We start from the raw sequence: 22,616 nt of genomic DNA, 5'->3' as shown, positions 1-22,616 counted from the left end.
CTCATATTGATGACGTATTTTATTCAGTTACTTTTGATTTTGGTGACAGATACAGATCCTGGACTACAATCCCTGAATAGTGTATGCATCGTTGAGGGGTCTGAAATTTCTGGGTTGCAACTGAGTAAAATATTATGACCTTGCAAGAATGAAAGGCATAGTGTCAGCTTTGTTTTATCTGTAACTTCCCTAACTCATCTGGTTTCTGGATCTAACATACTACCTCAGAGCAGTAATACTTCTGATATATCGCTATATATATAATATTATTTACAGGATCTTATCAAGTTCTTTATGTTCAGACTTATAATTCTGGTCTTATGTAATTTGACATTTGGTTTCAGATGCTGAGAACAGATGCCAGGTTATTAGACTTTCTGGATTGTCAGATACCAAATTTAAAGGGAATAGGTCACGATGCTTTGGCAAAGGCGCTGACTCCAGCGATGTATCCTTACTGGACTGCTTGGTACATTTTTTATATATATATATATATATATATATATATATATATATATATATATATATATATATATATATAAAATCCCTGTTTTATCTACTGCAGATCTATCAGTTTTATGAATGCTGAGCTCTGTATAAACCCGCCCACACCACTGATTAGCAGATGTGTACACTGCATTGGCAGAAAGCAGCCTATCGGTGGTGGGGCGGAGTTATGTAGAGCTTATGAATATGGAGGACTACATAGCAACAGGTTTACTAGTCCTTTAGTGATAATCTCCTGCTGATAAAACTATGATTTTATTAAAACTACAGCACACAGACCAGTAAGTGGCACATCACAGAAGTCAGGGTTTCTGTCTCTATATCATGCTGCTCTCAGATTAGGTAGCAAAAACCTGGTGACCATTTTCCTTTTAATGAATTTCCCTTTTTTACACACAAGCAATAGAGGTTTAATGATTTCTGAAAACCCCTGTACCACCCAGCTGCCGTTTGTTTTCAAAACACAAACTGTGCTTTATGCACCCTCCTGGGTGTAACGTTGAGTCTCCACCTCTGTTCAGGCATCTTATTCCCTGAAGCAATGATGTCACATTGATGGTGCTGCAACCAATAAATGAGCTCTGCACCACTGCCCAACTTGATTGCACAAGCCAGTTATATATAGCTGCTAACTTCACTGATTGTCTGCAGCGCTGTCAATGTTGCAGACAATAACAGCTGCAGCAGAGACTTTGCGATAGACCCACAGGGCATCCTGCTTTGCTGATCTGTGAGATTCTTACCAAACATTGATACTCAGTGATGCATATTTTACTAAGCAGATTCTGTCACTCTGGTTTACATACCAGCCCCCCAAAGAACATACAGCTCATGAAATTCAAACTTGCTAAATCTTTTTCTGGCGTAAGAATACCCAGTCTTAGTAAATGTCAGCTGTCGCCTATGTACAGTGGGTGAAAAAATTTGCCAAGTATATTTCTAAAGGCTGCCATTGACATGAAATTCTCACCAGATGTCAGTAACAACCCATCCAAGCCACACAAGCAAAGAAATCAAACCATAGATATCCATAAATTGTGTAATAATGAGAAATGACTCAGGAAAAAAGTGTTGAACATGCCTACTGAAAATTATTTAAAACTTTATGCAAAAGCTTTTGTTGGTGATGACACCTCCTGTATGGAGAAACTAGTCGCATGCTTGCTCTGTTATGATTTTGGCACATTCTTCCACACAAACACTCTTCACTCCTGAAGGTCCTGTGACCTTTAATTCCTTCCATACATTTTCTATTGGATTCAGGTCCAGTAATTGGCTCTGCCATTCTGGCAGCCTTATTTTTTAAGAAACCATTTGAGAGCTTCCTTCGCTGTGTGTTTGAAATTTTCTTGCTGAAATGTCCTCCCTCATTTCATCTTCATTATCCTGGTAGATGTCAACAGATTTTTATCAAGAATGTCTCCTTACATCTGTCTATTCATCCTTCCTTCAGTTATATTGTTTTCCAGTGCCGTATGCTGAAAAACAACCCCACGCTATGATGTGCCCACCTCCAAACTTCACTCCCGGTCTGGTGTTTTGGGGGTTATCAGTGTATTTTGACCTCCAAACATGATGTGTATTATGGCATGCAAAGAGTTCAGTTTTGTTCTCATCTAACCTGACTATATTCTCCCAGTTTTTCGCAGGCTTGTCTAAATGTTGTTGAGCAAACTGTAAAAGCTATTGAACTTGCTTTATGTTCAGCAATGGAGTCTTGCATAGTGAGTGTGCATACAGGCAAAGTAGGTTGAGCGCATTACTTATTGTTTTCTCTTAAATAATTGTACCTGCTGTTCCTGGTTTTTCATAGCTCTCCACAGGTGGTCCTTTGCTCTTGGACAACTCTTCTGATAATTCTTTTCACTCCTCTGTCTGAAATCTTGCAGGGAGCACCTTGTTGTGGCCAGTTTATGGTTAAGTTCTTTCTGCTTCCTGATTGTGGTCTCAACAGTGCTCACTGGACCCTTCAGTAATTTAGAAATTCTTCTGCAACCAATGCCATTAGTATATTTTACAACAATAAGGTTGTGAATGTCTTGAAACAGCTTACTGCTTTTACCAATTATGAGATGTTTATTGTGTGTCACCTTTTTATAGGCCTTCAGTTAAACCAGCTGATATTTTTCACTAAGTGGCAGGATTGCTTTCTAATTACTGTTAATGTCAGCTGGTGTCATGACTTTCCATGGCTTTTTGCACCTTTTTCTTCATGTGTTCAGTACTTTTTCCTGTGTCATTTCTCATTATTACACACAACTTAATTTATGGACATCTATGGATGATTTATTCTCCTGTGTGGATTGGATGGATTGTTACCGACGTCTGGTGAGAATTTCATGTCAATAGTATCTTTAGAAATATATTTACTTAGAAAATTGCTGATGTGTTCAGTACTTCATTCACCTGCTTTGTATAAATATGTGATAGAAGATGTTCAGTAGTTTGGTTCTAGCATTGAAACACTAGCGCCAAAGGTGTACTTTCTGGCAGTAAGTTACAACATATTATATTACCAGTGATTAGTATGTAATTATTACTTGTTACAAATATCTGTCCTGGGGTAACTAACTGGAAGTCTTTGTATATCTGTTACTGTGCAATATCCTTATAATCTTCACTAAATCCAACTCGACTCTGTTATTATGCTTCTTTATTATTACAGTCCCATTGGCGGTTTTGACTTTTTTCCTTCTTTTTACTCCCTAATAATGTGACTATATTTGGAAATTGTTTGGATCTTGTATTTGTGGGTGCTGACTTTGCACATCTTACAGGTACCAAGCAGAGGAGTTCATCATTAAGCAGGCTGAGTAACAAAACTCCTCTCAGTCCACAGCCCTCCTCGCCTAAGGTTTCAAACCAGGAGCAGAAAGGTGCAGCTTGTGAATCACTTTTCTTTTTCCTCTACTGTTTTCATAGAACAATAAAAATAAATACTTTTAGTATTTGTCTGGTGAAAACAAGTTAATGCACATCCTTGTGTGCAAACTGTTTATAAAGCGCTGCGGAATATGTTAGCGCTATATAAAAATAAAGATTATTATTACGCAGCGCTTTACAGTTTGCACACATTATCAACACTGTCCCCGATGGGGCTCACAATCTAAATTCCCTATTAGTATGTCTTTAGAATGTGGGAGGAAACCCACGCAAACACGGGGAGAATATACAAACTCCTTGCAGATGTTGTCCTTGGTGAGCCACCATGGGTATCAAGTTATCTGAGCATGTTCTGGTATTGGCCGAGTATCTCTGGTTTGTTTGAGCAGTGTGCTTGAGTCCCCGTGGCTGCATGTCTCATGGCTGTTTGACAGCTGCACCAATTGCAGGGATTGCCTAACAAACAGGCAATCCCCAATGCTGCGGCGACTCCGACATCTTATTCAAGCACTACCAAGATATTCACATAACATCAGAGCATGTGGATTTGATGGGGTTTTGGACTCCAACAAGCTTAAGGGTCAGTTCACTCTTCATTTCTACCTTATGGCCAGTATATGGTACGGCGCTGGGAAAGCTCCTGGCAAATGCACCCTACTTATCCATAGGCCCTATTGCACCAATGATATGACCAAAAAGTGTCCCTTTGATACATGTTGAGCCCATTTGCGTCAGCATAATTTTTAAAAAAAATTTTCTTACTTTGTATAGGAAAATCTAGTCCGCTATATTCTTTTATACAGAGGGAAACAATAGAAAAAAAAAATACCACAAGGTATACTTTTTATGCCGAATGGCATGGTAACATTATTCCTATATAGTATGATGTGTCAAAGGCTTCCTTTGGAGCAATGCATCTAGGAGTACATCTGAACATCTTTTTGACAGAACTAAACAAAAACAAAAAAAAAAAAACCTGTGAAAACGCAGTAATGTGCAAACACCAGACTCATGCACATAGAGGGCATGCAGATGATATTAAAGCTGCACAGTGCTGTATATACCAATTCATAGGCACTGCGGTGTTACTGATCATGCTTTCTAATTGATAGGAGACATTCGAATTTATAACTGTGTTATTTGCTTCCTGTGAACTTTTTTTTAACTTTGTAAATGACCTTTGATGAAAATGTCATCAGGAAGGCAATGACACAATGGACATAGCTTAGACTAAAGTATGAATTGCTCATTCTTGTGTTTTGATGTTTCATTTTGATAAGCTGCGTTTTGTTGGTTTGACATTTAGGCATTGTGGGCTACAAGAGAAGCTCTTCCCTCAGTAGACTGAGTAGTAAAAAGTCACCTCCTGCACATCTAGAGGGCATGAAAAAGGAAGAAAAATCAGGTGTCTGTTCAATCTACTTTTATATGCTGGCAGGACTCCATTGTAGTGTGTACGATGCCATAGCTCCAATGAATCAGATACAACTTATGGAGCAATGGTTAATTTCAGCATGCGTTCACACTTGATTTTTTTTTTTGCTGTAAAATGTGTTTTCTAGTCAAACATTATTGTATTTTTACACTAAAGTGATGACTGATGAAAACTGATCTCCGTTTATCCAGGCAATATAAGGACAATCTGTCAACAGATTTCACAACACAATTAGCTGAGCACTTATTTTGAAAATCCATGTTAGAAAGTCTTTATAAACCTGATATTAAAAATTGCATTTTAAGAATCCAAATATTAAATATCATGATTAAGTGTGTTCAAACTCCAATCACCTTGCTTGGCTATCAGCTGCAGCGTGTACTGAGCAATGTGAGACCTCAGCAGGGAGGAGAGATACTGAGGAGCTGTTATAAAGGCAACTGAGTTAACTTTTAAAAAGGGTTAAACAGCCATTCTGACAATGTCATTAAGTGCACCAGACTCATCAACATTAAGAGTTTTGTAACAAGTTGTAGAGTTTATATTGGGAAATCTGGTGACAGATCTGCTCTATGTAGGTTACGGAGCAAAAAAAAATGCAAATGTGAACCCAGCTACATCTATTTGATAGATACTACAGCTTCTGCAGCTTGTACTGGTAAAGTTAAGCTTTTTTCCTGCAACATTGTACATGATCAAAGCCACATATGGTTGTTTAGGCAAACACTCCTGCCCAATCAGGCTAGGAAAGACACAGCCTTGGTGGCACAGGTGCTGAGGCAGGTTCTGCCGCCATGCATGTATCATGCCCAGGTTTCAATAATTAGTATTGTACCCAATTAAGATAATTACTGGGCTGTGAACCGTCGTCTTAGCAGCCGTACCGCCTGGAGTGCAGTTGTCTTTCTACACCCGGAGTCAGATTGTGCAGGACTGTATGCCAGGGCAACCCCTTGAAATTGAAAATGTAATTTGCTGCTTTAGTAACACAAGATAGTCATTTCAGAAACTGCTAAAATAAGGTCTTTGCTATATCACATGGTGACAAGAAAATACCAAGTGTGTTAGAGATACAGGATTGAATACACATGGAGGCAGATTAATTAACATTGCCATTCCCAAGTGAGTTTTCCTCTAAGTAGGTTGAACATTCTGTACTGTTTATCTTATTTAGAGATCTATACAGAAGTACGAAGTATGAGTCTTTTTTACTTTATTGCCTTATTGGGGGACACAGATTACCATGGGTGTATGCTGCTGCTAGGAGGCTGACACTATGCAAAACAAGAAAATTAGCTCCTCCCCGGCAGTATACACCCACCGACAGGCACCAAGCACCTCAGTTTTGTGCTTAGTGTCTGTAGGAGGCAGACCGGGATTTCCCCAGATCCGCAGTTAACTTTTTTCCCTTAGGTTTTCTAGTAGAACGTTTTAATTCTTTGTCTTTTGTTTTTCAGATTCAAGTCGGGAAACAGGGTGTAAGTTTCACCCTGCTTTCCCATATAAGGCGGCTGAGCGAGCAGTGTGGCGTGCCCCACATCGCAACCGCTGGCAGGACTTTTTCCCTATCGCCTTCTGGTGCTATGGGTTGTGGACAGGTGGCTGGTTCTTGCCAAATCCCCCTCCTCACCCCTCTCTCGGGACAGGGCTGAGAGGAAGACGGCGATCGCAAGTAGTGCATCCTCCTCATCCAACAAGAGGTTAACGCTGTCTTCTGCAGGATGCAGGTACAGAGGACATTTCCCAGCGGCTTGCCTTATGCTCGTGGGCCCCTGTGATCATCCTCTTCAGGGACGTCAAGTAAGTGCCTGTACGATCCCTCCAGCCCCGCATTGTTACCAGAGATCCCATCGGCAGTAACATCTACATGCTTCCCTGTTTCAATCTCCTGTCTCTCTCCCCTGCCTGCCGCGCACCGCTCTCATCAGCCGCGTGCCTCCCTTTCTATATTCAGGGGGGCACAGAACAGTTCACAGCCTGGGCAGGGATTTCAAGGGAATCTGCGGGCATAGTACCTTAATATCAGCGTTTTTTTTGTCCTGAGTAGTTATCAGGCACCGGGCTGGGGCAACGTCAGTTTCACTTTCGTTTCAGCCCGCTTTCAGCGCGCTCTCTCCTCCTTCTGAGCGCGCTTTCCTTCGCGCCTTTCCTAGCCTATCACAGGGCTCCTTTCTCTTTTGCCTTGCCAGCCCCCCTTCTCCCCGCGCCCTCCCCGCTGCTCTTATCCAATCGCGGCTCAGCTGCTAAGCTCCGCCCGCCGCTTCCTTTATACAGTATTTCCTGGTCGTCTTTTCTCTTCCTGTGTTGCGTGGGGGACACTTCGGCGTTCTCTGCAAGCCTGAATCTCGGTAGGCTCTGCTCTGAGGCTCAAATTAGCTCCTCTCCGCAGTTTTTCTCCCTAACTCGTGTGGCCATTCAGCGCAGGTTACTTATGCCCAACCCTTCAAGGGATCTCAGCTTCAGGCCCGCCGCTGCCCACTACGCTTGTGCGCGCTGTAATAAGAAGTGGGCTTCAGGTCAGTTGTCCCCCTTCTGTCCGTCCTGTAGACCTTCCATTATGTCTGCCTCTCAGGAGCACACCGAGTCCCGGGATGAGGATACTCCACCTCCCCCAGAGTTGGCCGTGGTAATGTCTCAGTCAGTCGCTGACTTGACTAAAGTTTCTCAGTCTCTGGTCCAGGTCTTAGAACGATTGCCTCAGCTAGCTACAGCCACCTGCGCACCGACTGCCTCTCAAGGTGAGTCGTCCGCACCTGACCGCGACCTTCAGAGGGACAGACCGGGCAGGAGTTCTAGGAAGCGAGCTCTGTCTACTTCATCCTCCAGCTCGCAGGGTCCTTCTGCCTCTCCTAGGGTTCCTTCGCCCTCCTCAGAAGACGACCTTAAGTCAGGCAATGACTCCCAATCGGGGTCTAGTTCAGACGCCGACAACGCATCTAAAACACGGGACATGGTCGATAGTCTCATTTCGGCTATCTTCCAAACCCTTACAATTAAGCACGATAAGGCTCCCACTCAGGAAGGCTCTGTGCTCTTTAAACGAGCAAGGCCCCCATCTCGAACCTTTCCCAATCACAAAGCGTTCGATACTACCTTGTCCAAACACTGGGAGCGCCCTGAGCAACGTTGCTCAGGCCGCAGGTATTTAGACGTGCTGTATCCCTTTGATGCGGACCTGCTCACCAAAGTGGACCAAGGCTGCCGAGGTGGATCCCCCAGTTTCACGGATAGCCTCAAAAACGGTTCTATCCTTTCCAGATGGGGCATCGCTTAAAGATCCTACTGACAGGCAGATTGAATCTCTGGCTAAATCAATCTTTGAGGCATCCGTCGCCTCCCTCTGTCCTATTTTCGCATCCGCCTGGGTGGCGAAAGTTATTTCTGCTTGGGATAAAATTCTTCACAGGGGCATCTTAGCGACAGCTCCTCAAGACGAGTTAGCAGATCTGGCAGATCAGATTAACCATGCGGGTAAATACCTTTTGGCCGCCTCCTTGGATGCGGCCGGGTGCGTAGCTTGGGCTAACGGCAACGTAGTAGCTATACGCCGAGTCCTTTGGCTAAAGTCATGGAATGCGGATACTACTTCATAAAAGTCGCTTACTAATCTGCCATTCCATGGATCTAGGCTCTTTGGAGCCAAGCTGGATCAGATAATCTCCGATGCCACTGGTGGTAAAAGCACTTCTCTCCCCCAGTCTCGACCAAAACGCTTTTTTAACAGAAAGGGTTTTCGGCCGTTCAGGTCTTTTCGTCCCTTCTCTTCCACGGAAATATCTGCTCAGCAAGATCGCTCTTCCACCACTAGGGAGCGGGAGCAGAAAAAACCTTACAAACCCGCTCCCCGCTGGAGAGAGGTCAATACTCCAGGTCTTCAGGCGCCAGTTACGGCAGGTTTTCCTCCAAGTGATGGGTCACCCTCACCTGGAAGTTCTTCCAGGGTGGGAGGCAGACTTTCCTTTTTCGTCGATGCTTGGCTGTCTGCTGTCGATGACGCTTGGGTCAGAGAAATCGTCGCATCCGATTACAAGATCGAATTTGCTTCCCACCCAAACAGACGGTTTTTCCTGTCTCGACCTCCGAGACAGCGGTCCCAGATTCCAGGGTTCCTTCAGGCCATTTCCTCCCTTCTTTCCGCCGGAGTGATTGTTCCCGTCCACCCCCCCAAACGAACGGTTTTCAGGGTTCTACGCAAATCTCTTCGTAGTCGCAAAGAAAGACGGCTCCCTTCGTCCAATCCTGGACCTCAAATTGCTCAGTCGCCACGTGAAGATTCTTCATTTCAAAATGGAGTCCCTTCGGTTGGTGATAGCCTCAATGGAATCCGGAGAATTCCTCTGCTTTGTGAACATACGGGATGCCTATCTTCACATTCCTGTTTGTTTGCAACATCAGAAATATCTTCGTTTTGCGATTCAGGAAAATCACTACCAGTTCACGGCTCTCCCCTTCGGCCTAGCTTCCGCTCCCCGTGTTTTCACGAAGGTGATGGCGACCGTCATGGCCATCCTTCGCTCCAGGGGGATCCTCATCATCCCTTATCTGGACAATCTCTTGATCTAGGGCTCGTCCCATCAGGACTGCCTTCAGAGTCTTCAGATAACCCTGGACACTCTCTGCCGTCTCGGAAGGATAGTCAACAAGGAGAAGTCCATTCTCATCCCCACGCAGCGTCTGACTTTTCTGGGCATGGAATTCGACACGAACCTGGCCCGGGTGTTTCTTTTGAGGGAAAAATTTACGGCTCTTTCCAAGGGAATCAAAATCCTCAAACGGCTAGCACCCATCCCCCTTCGGTCCTGCATGAAGGTTCTGTGGAAGATGGTAGCTTCCATGGAAGCAGTGCCGTTTGCACAATTTCATCTTCGTCCCCTCCAGCTATCCCTTCTTTCAGCCTGGGACAAGTCCACGCTGTCCTTGGACCGTCCCATTCTCCTCCCTCACAGAGTGAGGCAATCCCTGACTTGGTGGGCAATGCCAGCGTCAGTTCAACAAGGGAGGTCTTTTCTTCCGCTTCAGTGGCAAGTCATCACCACCGATGCCAGCCTTCTAGGCTGGGGAGCGGTGTTCCATCAGAAAATGTCCCAAGGCCACTAGAATCCACAGGAGGCTCTTCTACCTATTAATCTTCTGGAGATCAGAGCAATCTTCCTGGCCCTTCTTCGCTGGAAGCCTCTCCTCGTCGGCAAGCCAGTCCGCATTCAGTCGGACAACGCCACGGCTGTGGCATACATAAACCACCAGGGGGGCTCTCGCAGCAAGCAAGTAATGTCAGAAGTGGCCAAGATACTGCGCTGGGCGGAACATTACGTTCCGGCAATCTCAGCCGTTCACATTCCAGGGGTGGAAAATTGGGCAGCCGACTTTGAGTCGTCAAGGTCTAGCATCAGGCGAATGGGCTCTTCATTCCACAGTCTTCGATCAGATATGCCAGCGCTGGGGCTCACCGGATGTCGATCTCATGGCATCTCGGATGAACCACAAAGTTCCGCACTTCGTAGCCAGGTCCAAGAACCCTATAGCCGTCGCTTGCGACGCCCTAGTAATTCCGTGGTCCCAGTTCCGACTTCCTTATCTGTTTCCTAGTAATTCCGTGGTCCCAGTTCTGACTTCCTTATCTGTTTACGCCTCTTGCCTTGATCCCACGAGTGGTCAAAAAGGTAAAATCGGAAGTCGTATCAGTTTTTCTAGTGGCGCCAGACTGGCTGAGACGACCTTAGTACAAGGAACTGGTGAACATGCTCGCGGACGTTCCCTGGAGGCTTCCAGACCATCCGGACCTTCTCTCGCAAGGCCCCCTTTACCACGAGAATTCTCAGTCTCTGAGTTTAACGGCATGGCCATTGAGGCCGCAATCCTGAGAGAATCAGGTTTGTCCGACCAGGTGATTCAGACTATGATCAGAGCCAGAAAACCGGCCTCTTCCCGCATTTACCATAGGTACTGGAAGGCTTTTTTCCGTTGGTGCGACGATAAAAAAGTCTTTCCGATGTCCTTTTCTATTTCTTCCATACTTGGGTTTCTCCAGTCTGGTTTAGAGGCGGGTCTGTCCCTCAGTACCCTCAAGGGCCAGGTCTCCGCTCTATCTATCCTCTTCCAAAGAGAGCTCGCTTCCTTGTCGCAGGTTAAGACCTTTCTCCAAGGGGTCGCCCACGTGGCTCCTCCTCATCATTCGCCGATAGACCCGTGGGATCTGAATCTCGTCCTTAGCGCTCGTCAAAAGGCGCCGTTCGAGCCTATCCAGGACATTTCTTTATCCCTTCTCTCATGGATGGTAACCTTCTTGATTGCCATTACATCCATCAGAAGAGTTTGAGTTGGCGGCCTTGTCATGTCGTTCCCCTTACCTCGTTCTTCATCAGGATAAGGTCGCCCTCAGGCCCGTCCCTTCCTTTCTTCCGAAGGTGGTGTCCTCTTTCCACATCAATGAGGATATCATTCTCCCATCTTTTTGTCCTGCTCCTTCTCACCCTCTTGAGAAGTCTCTCCACAAACTGGACGTAATTAGAGCCTTGCGTGTCTATCTCGCCAGGACCTCTTCTTTTCGTCAGTCCGATTCTTTGCTGGTCATCTCTGAAGTTCGCCGGAAAGGGCTTCTGGCTTCCAAATCCACGATCGCTCGCTGGATTCGTTCTACCATTCTGGAAGCGTACCGACTTCAGGAAAAACGGCCCCCTCCGGTAGTGAGAGCTCACTCCACCCTGGCTGTGGCGGCTTCGTGGGCCGTTCGTCACCAGGCTTCAGCTTTACAAATTTGCAAGGCCGCGACCTGGTCGTCCTTGCACACCTTTGCGAGGTTCTACAGCAGTGGTCCCCAACCTATTTTGCACCAGGGATCGGCTTCAAGCAAGACCATTCTTCCATGGCCCGGCAGGGCGGGGATTGAGGTGTGACAGGGGCAGGGCTTTGGTCATAAGGGGGCGGGGCTATGGACACGGTTGTAGTTTAGCAGTGCATACTTATCATTTAATTATAACATTTATAATGTGACTCAACTCACCATAGGTTTTGAAGGAGTGGGAGCATCTGGCTTGTTTCTCTGTTTCAGTGGGAGCACTGGGCTACTTCTACTGATGACCGTCACTGCTAATGATGATTGGAACCTACAAGGAAATGGAGCATTGAGCACTTATGAAAGATTGTACTGGAGTACTGTACATGCTGATTATTTTCTAATCATCAGAAAATGTATGTGTGGTTCCCCCCGTCCTGTCCTGCTCTGTGTGGCTCCCCCTGTTGTATGCATGGCTCCCCTGCCCATCCCTGTATACATGGCTCCGCTCCCACTCTCCCTCTCTTGTATAAATGGCTCTGCTCCCATCCTTGCATACATGGCTCCGCTCCCACTCTCCCATCCTGTATACATGGCTCCCCTGTCCCATCCTGTATACATGGCTCCCCTCCCACTCTCCCTCTCTTTCATATATGGCTCTGCTCTCACTCTCCCTCCCTTGTATATATGGCTCTGCTTCCACTCTCCCGGCCTCCCCTGTATATACGGCTCCGCTCCCACTCTCCCTCCCTTATATATGGCTCCGCTGCCACTCTCCCTCCCTTATATATGGCTCCGCTGCCACTCTCCCTCCCTTATATATGGCTCTGCTGCCACTCTCCCTCCCTTATATATGGCTCCGCTGCCACTCTCCCTCCCTTATATATGGCTCCGCTGCCACTCTCCCTCCCTCATATATGGCTCCGCTCCCACTCTCCCTCCCTTATATATGGTTCCGCTCCCACTCATTCTCCCTTATATATGGCTCCGCTCCCACTCTCCCTCCCCAGTATATATGGCTCCGCTCCCACTCTCCCTCCCTTATATGGCTCCGCTCCCACTCTCCCTCCCTTATATATATGGCTCCGCTCCCACTCTCTCTCCCTTATATATGGCTCCGCTCCCACTCTCCCTCCCTTGTATATATGGCTCCGCTCCCACTCTCCCTCCCTTGTATATATGGCTCTGCTTCCACTCTCCCGGCCTCCCCTGTATATACGGCTCCGCTCCCACTCTCCCTCCCTTATATATGGCTCCGCTCCCACTCTCCCTCCCTTATATATATGGCTCTGCTCCCACTCTCCCTCCCTTATATATGGCTCCGCTCCCACTCTCCCTCCCTTATATATGGCTCCGCTCCCACTCTCCCTCCCTTATATATGGTTCTGCTCCCACTCTCTCTCCCTTATATATGGCTCCGCTCCCACTCTCCCTCCTTTGTATATATGGCTCTGCTCCCACTCTCCCTCCCTTATATGGCTCCACTCCCACTCTCCCTCCCTTATATATATGGCTCCGCTCCCATTCTCCCTCCCCAGTATATATGGCTCCGCTTCCACTCTCCCTCCCTTGTATATATGGCTCGGCTTCCACTCTCCCTCCCTTGTATATATGGCTCGGCTTCCACTCTCCCTCCCTTGTATATATGGCTCCGCTCCCACTCTCCCTCCCTTGTATATATGGCTCCGCTCCCACTCTCCCTCCCCTGTATATATGGCTCCGCTCCCACTCTCCCTTCCTGTATCTATGGCTCCGCTCCCACTCTCCCTCCCATATATCCATATATATATATATATATATATATATATATATATATATATATATATATATATATATATATATCTCTGCTCCCACTCTCCCTCCCTTGTATATATGGCTCCGCTCGGCTCCCCCATCCTCCCCCATCATACTTACCCTCACATCACTGACCTTCCTTCCGCTGAACTTCCCTCCCTGCATCTCGCGGCGCTTCAGCTCCTGTGCGGAGCGTTCACGTGCTACCGCTCATTAAGGTCTATGAATATGGATGCCACGCCTATGGGAGATGAGTGGCGTCCATATTCATGACCTTAAATGAGCGGTAAACTTGACCGCTCAGAGCTGGATGAAGCCGCCGCGCCGACAGGGACCGCTAGGTGAGTATCAGCTGCTGCACCGCCGCCGGCTCCCCTTGTGTCCGCGGACCGGCAAGGGCACTGCAACGGCCCGGTGGTTGGGGACCCCTGTACTACAGGGTTCATACCCAGGCCTCGTCTGATGCAGTTGTTGGTAGGAAGGTTCTGCAGGCGTCGGTGGCACACCGGCCGACCTAAGCCTTTCCTGTTCTTTCGTTCCTTATTGCTGTTCCCGCCCTTGGGACTGCTTTGGAACGTCCCATGGTAATCTGTGTCCCCCAGTAAGGCGATAAAGAAAGATGGATTTTTGGTTCTTACTGTAAAATCTCTTTCTTGGAGCCTTCATTGGGGAACACAGCACCCTCCCTGTTTACGTTGTACCGTGTTGGGTCTTTGAGTCCCTTGTTGGGTTGGTACATATGTTTAGAGTTTTCTCGTTGCTTCTCCTGCTTTCTCACCAACTGAGGTGCTTGGTGCCTGTCGGTGGGTGTATACTGCCAGGGAGGAGCTAATTTTACTGTTTTGCATAGTGTCAGCCTCCTAGCAGCAGCATACACCCATGGTAATCTGTGTCCCCCAATGAAGGCTCCAAGAAAGAGATTTTACAGTAAGAACCAAAAATCCATCTTTTTTTTTTTTCTTGTATATCGAGTTGTAGAGCGCTGCAATGACAGATTTAAGCATGGCCGTTGTTTTAATTATTTCATAAATCAATAATACACATGATACAAAGCAACTGTGTAATATATCTTCTCAGAGAGATCGGTTTCTTTCTCCTCTTTCTGGACTGATCTTTCACTCTCAATTTACAGTAAAATTTATATTCCGCAAAGACAGACTTTCCCATTACTGAGATAAGAGATTTTATCATTCAGAGGAGGCCGACACAGACATTTTAGTGCAAGTTCTCCTGAAGTTACAGTTCTCCATAGAAATGTATGAGCCGTCATCTCCTAGCTCAGTAATGAGAATATCTGTGCTTACTGTAGACTAATTTTACCTGTGTTTTAAGCTTTTTGTGAATGAAAGATAAATGCAGGAGAATAAAGAAACATCTTCCTAATAAGATACATTACAAAATTTCGTAATTTTACCTTTACTACTGATTTATGGGGGGAAAAATTAAAAGGACATTTATTCTTTAAATGATAACATGCTGACTACTGTCAGCCACCACTAGAGGGAGCCAAGGAGTGTCTTGCATACAGTATACCTCCAGGGCCCTCTAGTGGTGGCTGCAGGAAGACGCTAGATTATCTATCATATCGGTGTCTGTGAAGGAGATATTTTCCTGTATCTTTAATTTACTCCGTATGACAATAGCATAAAGCATTGTATTTAGTAACGTGAAATTACGTGCACATGGGCTGTAACCCAACTAAACAAACCGAGCCAGATTTTGGCAACGCTATAAACGCCGATGTCTGTGCTGCATATAACAGGCTTCTATAGAGAGTAATGATCAGGACCCGACTCTCCTGCTGCGCCTTGTTATGCCTGGAACTAATCCTTTGTCTTTGTTTCCTGGCCAGGATGCTAACCCTTTATTGTTCCTAATGTGCAGTCTTGTCATGAACCTCTTCTCGTCCTCCTTCCCTAACAGTCCAGTTTATAAAGTTTCTCTTTTAGCCATATCCTGACCGGATTGTTATCTGATGTCCGTCCGTCTTTAATATTTTCTTTTCCTAAATGCATGTATAATGTCCCCCTTACAGGTATTACTACTGACCATGCTACTAAATAACGTCATGTAATGCAGTTACCGTTGAAGTATTGCCTTGACCTGTTTTTGCCTTGGCTTTAACATTCTGCTTTAACACTGCCTGTTTGGGTGATGTGCCATTCTATTTTCTACTCACACCTTATCCATTTCCTGTTGGGGCTTTTTGCTTATGGTTCGCCTTCTGCACTTGGTTTTTCTGTATTGCACTGTAACTAGTCATAACAAAACACATTTCATTTATCCATTTAGCTCATCGCCCCCCAAGCAGTCCCCTGGACAGTAGTTTAATCAGTCGTCTCCTCGCCCCCACTCAGTCTTCCCTAGCTAGGAGTAAGAGTGCTGCCACATTGTCAGCTGATGGAAAAGAATTGCCAGGTAACACTGAGTGCTACAAGTGGCACGTGAATCCTTACGGTGGAGTGCTCGACGTTATGCAATTACTACGTCAGTTTGGAAAGCTTTTGTGATTATAATGTATAGCATCACGGAGAATTGACCCCAGACCCTAGAAAGATTTTGTAAAGTGTCCTTTTACATGATGATATAATTGAACTATATAGCGCAGTCTAATGTAGGATGCTATCAGTGTCTTTAAAGGGGTTGTCTAAGATTTAGAAGAAAAGTCCTGCTCCACCAGGCCTGCTCACAGGTTGTGCTTGGAATTGCAGCAAAGGCCTCGTAAGCCCTAACTGTGTTTGGCCTTACGTCCGCTACAAACACTTAGTGTTACATGTATACGTCATTGTGATCCCACAGTATGCTGCTTCTGGGACCAGACTGATGAACACAGCTAGACTCCTGCTGTAACTGTAAGGCTGTGTGCACGGTGCGTTTTTGCTGCATTTTTTTTCTGCATAGGCCCGAAAACACTAGGGAATCCTTGTGCCAGCAAAGTCAATGAGAATCCTGAAGTGCTGTGCACATGATCAATATTTCTCTTTTCTGGATTTGCTATGCATTTAAATTTTCTCCCTCACCCATGACAGCACCACGGAGAGAGGGGGTCCGCCCATCAAGGACAGGAACCTACAGACAAAAGAGCGGCACCTCTCCTCCGCCCCCAGTTTGGGTTCCTGTCCTTGACGGGTGAACCACGGCAGCAGGAGCGCAGCGCTTACCGGAAGGTGAAAATCCGGGACCGTCCCGTCCGCGGTCAGACAGCGGGAAGGCCCCTGTCGCGGCGGGGTCGGTTGCCGAAGCCGCCACCGCTGCAGCTGAGGGGCTGTCCAGGGTGAGCGGGCGGGGAGGACCGGGCCGCCGCTCCGGGAGGAGTAGGGGCCGGGGGACGCCGGTATAGGGGCAGCGCCGGTACAGAGGTGTACCAAGATGGCGCTGCCCCGGAAGTAGAATGAGGAACTTCCGGGTCCCCGCGGTCGGCACATGCGCAGTGCGCACTCCCCGGGGGAAGCAGCGGTGCAGGCCGGGAAGACAGGTGACGCCAGGGCGGCTTATTCAAATTGGGAACGCTAAAGCAGCCTCAGGGCTGGAAGCGTTCAGGCGCGATGGATAGCGACCGGCATGAGGAGCTACAGCAGCCTAAGCAGCAGCAGCAGCAACAAAGGCAGCATCACCAGCGCCGCCAAAAGGATAAAGACGGACGGGGGAGCAGGTCCAGCAGCCACTCCACGCAGCAGTCTACTGCAAGGAGCAAGTCACCTGCCGTGGATCGCCCAGTGAGGGATTTGGATCCACTTCCAGAACTGGTACCTGCAACCGCGCATGAGGGGTAAGTGGATCTTCGTGAATGTTCCCCATTGTAATAGACTTCTTTCCCTTATCAGGGAAAGAAGAAAGAAAAGACCAAGAACAGGGAATGCCCCACCTGTGGGAAACCATTACCAACGCCCTGGGAGAAAAAATTGTGTGACTCCTGTATACAGGAGGTCCTCGGCGGTGAAACCCCGGATCATGCCGCAGACCTAAGGGCGGTAATCCGCGCAGAAATTCAGAATGCCCTTTCATCCAGAAAACGGGAAAGGAAGGGAAGGAAGGGGGACGTGGTGATAGAGTCCCAATCAGACAGCTTATCGTCAGGGGAAGTCACCTCCCATACTGTAAATACTGACTCGTCATCCTCCGATGAGGAGACGGAAGGTCGTCATTGTTTCCCCCTGGACGAAGTGGATGCCTTAGTAAAGGCGGTAAGATCCACTATGGGGGTGGAAGACCCCCGGACTGATAGATCAGTCCAGGACATTATGTTCGGGGGACTGAGTCAAAAGAAACGGAGGGTATTTCCGTTAAATAAGAACGTCCAAGGCCTCATAGATAAAGAATGGGAAAAACCGGATAGGAAAAGCTCGACGGTTCCTTCCATCAAAAGGAAATACCCATTTGAGGAGGAAGCATCCACATCATGGGATAAAGCCCCCAAACTAGACGTGGCGATAGCCAAAGCTTCAAGAAGGTTTGCACTCCCCTTTGAAGATATGGGTACCCTGAAAGACCCGTTAGATAAAAAAGCGGATACCCTACTTAAGGGCACCTGGGAATCAGCAGGGGGAAACATCAGGCCGGCGGTAGCGGCAACCTGTACCTCCAGAGCTCTTATGGTATGGATAGACCAATTGGAGAGACAGATAAGGGAAGGGGTTCCCAGAGATAAAATCCTGGAATCCATGCCAATGATAAGAGGGGCGGCAGCCTACCTGGCCGACTCTTCGGCTGATTCGGTAAGATTGTCATCTAAAACAGCAGCCTTATCGAATGCAGCTAGACGAGCCTTATGGTTAAAATGTTGGCCTGGGGATCTCCAGACAAAAATAAAATTATGCGCCATTCCCTGTGAAGGAAAATTCCTCTTCGGGGAAACCTTGGATGACATCCTCGAAAAGGCAGGCGACAAAAAGAAAGGCTTCCCAAACCTAGGACCAGTGACCGCCACAGGCTTTAAACGGTCCTTTCGGAACAAAAAGTTCTTCCAGAGGAGACCCCCGAGAGACCAAAAATGGGAAGACAGAAGAAGGGACAGGGGGTTCATCTTCGGTAACTCGTCCCGGGATAAAAAACCCGCCAAGTGACTGTGGGCCCAGGGTGGGAGGGAGACTAAGTTTTTTCCTCCCAGCCTGGGAGAAAATATCCAACAATCCCTGGCTGATAAACCTTGTAAGATCAGGATTAAGGATAAACTTTTATTCTCTCCTGCCGCAAAAATACATAATTACCCCGATAAGGTCGTCAAAAAACGAACAGGACGCCCTCGAAAAGGAGGTTCTGAGTATGTTGGACAAAAAAGTCCTACAGGAGGTTCCCCCACAGGAGAGAGGCAGAGGGTTCTACTCGCCTCTCTTCCTGGTAACCAAACCAGACGGCACCTTCCGCACCATCATAAATTTAAAAAGACTGAATTGCTATATCAAGAACGAAAAATTCAAGATGGAATCGATCAAATCGACCATCAAAATTCTCTTTCCGCAATGCTTTATGGTGGTCCTAGACCTCAGCGATGCCTACTACCATGTCCCCATTCACAAAGAATCCAGGCAATACCTCAGGCTAGCAGTCTCGATAGCAGGAGAAATAAGAGAATTCCAATACAAGGCCCTGCCATTTGGGATCTCAGTGGCTCCACGGGTCTTTACGAAATTGGTGGCAGAGATGATGGCTCACATAAGAGAACAGGATGTTCTGATAGTGCCTTATTTGGACGACTTTTTAATAGCGAGCAACTCAGGCCAGAAATGCACAGAACAGAGGGACCGAGTGATGAGCACTCTAAAAAACCTCGGGTGGCTTCTGAACCTGAAAAAGTCAAGGCTGGAACCAAAGAGAGTCCAGGAGTTCCTAGGCCTGACACTGGATTCAAACATCCAAGTGTGTTACTTGCCAGATCACAAAAGGGACAGAATTATTCATATGGTACAAAAAGCGAGGCAAAACCCCTCTATGACACTAAGACGAGCAATGTCCCTGTTAGGGTCCCTCTCTGCATGCTTGCCGGCGGTCCAGTGGGCACAAATACATATGAGGGATCTGCAATGGGATATCCTAACCAACCAGCGGACCTTAGGAGACCACTTGGAACATCATATTACGCTAGGTTCAAAAACTATTCTTTCCCTAGCCTGGTGGGAGGACAAAAACAACTTGTCCAAAGGGATCCCCTGGGAGGCCAAAATCACACATGTAATTACCACCGACGCCAGTCCTGTGGGATGGGGAGCACACATGGGCATCAGCGTGGCTCAAGGGGGATGGCGAAGTCAAGAACTAAAAGCCTCCTCGAATCAAAAAGAACTGCTAGCAGTAAATTATGCCTTGAGTCACTTTTTGCCAGCATTAAAAGGCCATCATGTCCGGATATTCTCGGACAACCGAGTAACAGTGGCCTATATAAACCACCAGGGGGGAACCAGGTCCAGAACTCTAATGGAGGCATCCTTCCAGATATTCGGGTTAGCAGAGAAAAACTTACTGTCCCTATCGGCGCTACATATACGGGGAGTAGAGAACCAAACGGCAGACTTTCTGAGCCGTACCCAACTACATCAGGGGGAGTGGGCTCTAAATCAGTCCGTTTTTCAGAAGATTGTGGAAATGTGGGGAACCCCAGACATAGACTTATTTGCAGACCACAAAAACAAAAAAGTGGAAACATTCTGTTCTCTAAATCCCAAAGGGAATCCTCACACCCTGGACGCATTTATGCTCCCATGGACACGGGGTCTACTGTATGCCTTCCCACCGACCATTCTCCTTCCGGCGGTGATAAGGAAAGTCAGGGAAGAGGGGGCTCGGGTAATACTTATAGCCCCTTTCTGGCCAAAAAGAACATGGTTTTCATGGCTCAGAATAATGTCAGTAACCGACCCCTGGGTTCTACCAGATCTCCCCGACCTTCTATCGCAGGGCCCTGTGCTACACCCCCAAGCAGTGAACCTCCATTTAACAGCATGGAATTTGAAAGGTCACTGCTGAGGGAGAAAGGATTTTCAGAAAATCTAATTTCCACGTTAGAAAAAAGTAGAAAACCAGTTACAATCAAAGCCTATGGTAGAACCTGGAGAAAATTCCTATCCAGTTCGGGGGCAAAGGTTCAGGATGGAATACAAATGGATAAAATCCTGGAATTCCTCCAAAGGGGGTTAGAACAGGGACTAGCGACTAACACACTGAGGGTACAGGTAGCGGCCCTGGGCGCCCTCTATAATCAGGAGGTGGCGAGCGACCCTTGGGTGTCACGGTTTATGAGGGCCGCAGCCAGGTCTAGACCAATAGCTACCCAGAAAGTACCATCATGGGATCTGAACTTAGTGTTGTCAGCCCTAACAGGACCCCCATTCGAGCCTATTCAGTCAGCTCCACTAAAGACCCTATCATTAAAAACGATACTGCTAGTGGCCCTAACATCGGCCCGCAGAGTAAGTGACATTCAAGCCTTATCGGCATTACCCCCATTCATTAAAATTATGGAGGATAGAATTATATTGAAACCTGACCCTGCATATTTGCCCAAGGTAGCAACACACTTCCATAGATCACAGGAGGTAGTCCTTCCTTCCTTCTGCCCAAACCCTACGAATAGAGGAGAGGAGAAATTTCACACATTAGATGTGAAGAGGTGCTTAGTGCACTACCTAGAGGCCACCAAGGGATGTAGGAAGGAAGGATCTCTCTTTGTGTGTTTCCAGGGACCTCGTAAGGGGCTCGGGGCGTCCAAAAGTACCCTGGCAAGATGGATAAGAGACGCGATTGCCCTGGCATACTCATGCAGCGGGAATACCATCCCGGAGGGTCTAAAAGCCCACTCTACAAGAGCAATGGCGACCTCATGGGCAGAAAGATCAGAGGTATCAATAGAACAGATCTGTAAGGCGGCCACCTGGTCAACACCTTCTACCTTTTTCAAACACTATCGCCTAGATCTAGCCTCTGCGTCTGACCTGACCTTCGGGAGAAGGGTCCTTCAGGCGGTGGTCCCTCCCTAAGCTACCAATCTCTGAAATTCTCTCCGTGGTGCTGTCATGGGTGAGGGAGAATAGCTTAGTTACTCACCGATAACGGTGTTTCTCGGAACCCATGACAGCACCCGCTTAATTCCCCCCCTTTTTTCACGTGTGCGGTGAGCACGATTTAATGTGTGTAGAGTGTGTTCTTAGACACGAGGTTTCTCTATAAGTATACAAATTATAATGTTATGTATATACTTTTGTTATTAACTAACCGGGAGACCCTCTGATGCTCTGTAACCAACTGGGGGCGGAGGAGAGGTGCCGCTCTTTTGTCTGTAGGTTCCTGTCCTTGATGGGCGGACCCCCTCTCTCCGTGGTGCTGTCATGGGTTCCGAGAAACACCGTTATCGGTGAGTAACTAAGCTATTCAGCAGGTCAATTCTTTGTGCTTCTTGACCCATTGAATGCACAGGAGAAAAAAACACCAATAACGCTGTGGATTTTCCAGCAGCATTTTTGCTGCCAAGAGATGCAGAAACCTTGCAGAAATTTCTGCAAGCTAATGCTCAACGTGCGCACAGTAGCTTAGCATCAGTGTCAACTCCTATCTCAGCAGTTTAACTTCGTATTTGCAGTTGTCTGCAATGACAGCACCACATGAAGAGTTTGACAGAGGCAGAACGCTCCCTCTGTCAACCCATCGTCCACCCTTCTGCCAGAGGCAGGATCTAATAGGCTTCCTGGGAGTTGACAGATGAGGCTATGTGTTTATTGGGTTACCTATCAGATCATTGACTCACATGTTCTTGTCCCTTTGTGGGTCTGATTAAAAATGAAAAAAAATGGTTTTCCCAATTAAAAAATGGTTTAAGCAGGAAATAGACAAACACTTAAAGATACACATTTAGTATGGACGCGTCTGTAATGACCAATACTATAAAACTTTATCATTGTTTTCCGCATGGTGAACAAAAATAATGCGGTTGTCTAGGTTGAAATAAAAATACTGCAGCGTTGTGACAGCATGCAAGAATTATAAAAGAGAAGTGAGAGAAGCTCACGGCATGAGACCTCGGCTAAGGAAATCCCATATATGTGGTCACGTCACTGCGCACCCACACGGGGAATACAGGGGATCCTGACAGTGTGCACATCACACACGGCCATGGTTCACCAGTCACACAGGGTGCAGCCCGGACAACCCCTTTAACAAAAGTTAGGTAAGAAATGATATGCACCCTGAAATGGTGCAACTGACAAATACAATTCGTCCTGCAAAACACAAGAACTC

General features: G+C 47.0%; 1 protein-coding gene across 9 annotated transcripts in view; it reads left to right on the top strand.

Moving 5' to 3' along the window:
- Positions 1 to 22,616, top strand: part of MAP7D3 (MAP7 domain containing 3) — a 133,967-nt gene that overhangs the window by 47,868 nt on the left and 63,483 nt on the right. For 4 of the 9 annotated variants that reach the window (XM_073543533.1, XM_073543532.1, XM_073543534.1 and 1 more), the window contains 3 exons: positions 3,285 to 3,383; positions 4,697 to 4,795; positions 15,684 to 15,809. The exons of 2 other annotated variants lie outside the window; for them this stretch is intronic. In XM_073543533.1, the coding sequence (XP_073399634.1) occupies positions 3,285 to 3,383; positions 4,697 to 4,795; positions 15,684 to 15,809 (324 nt within the window). The remainder of the gene's footprint in view (positions 1 to 3,284; positions 3,384 to 4,696; positions 4,796 to 15,683; positions 15,810 to 22,616) is intronic. 3 more of the 9 variants (XM_073543537.1, XM_073543538.1, XM_073543536.1) reach the window with 2 other exon arrangements.

The sequence above is a fragment of the Dendrobates tinctorius genome, unplaced genomic scaffold, assembly GCF_039654945.1.
Source record: "Dendrobates tinctorius isolate UK_male_01 unplaced genomic scaffold, ASM3965494v1 ptg000133l, whole genome shotgun sequence".
Taxonomy (NCBI): domain Eukaryota; kingdom Metazoa; phylum Chordata; class Amphibia; order Anura; family Dendrobatidae; genus Dendrobates; species Dendrobates tinctorius.
The sequence above is the reverse complement of the archived record's forward strand: the minus strand, read 5'-3'. Positions and strand labels throughout refer to the sequence as shown.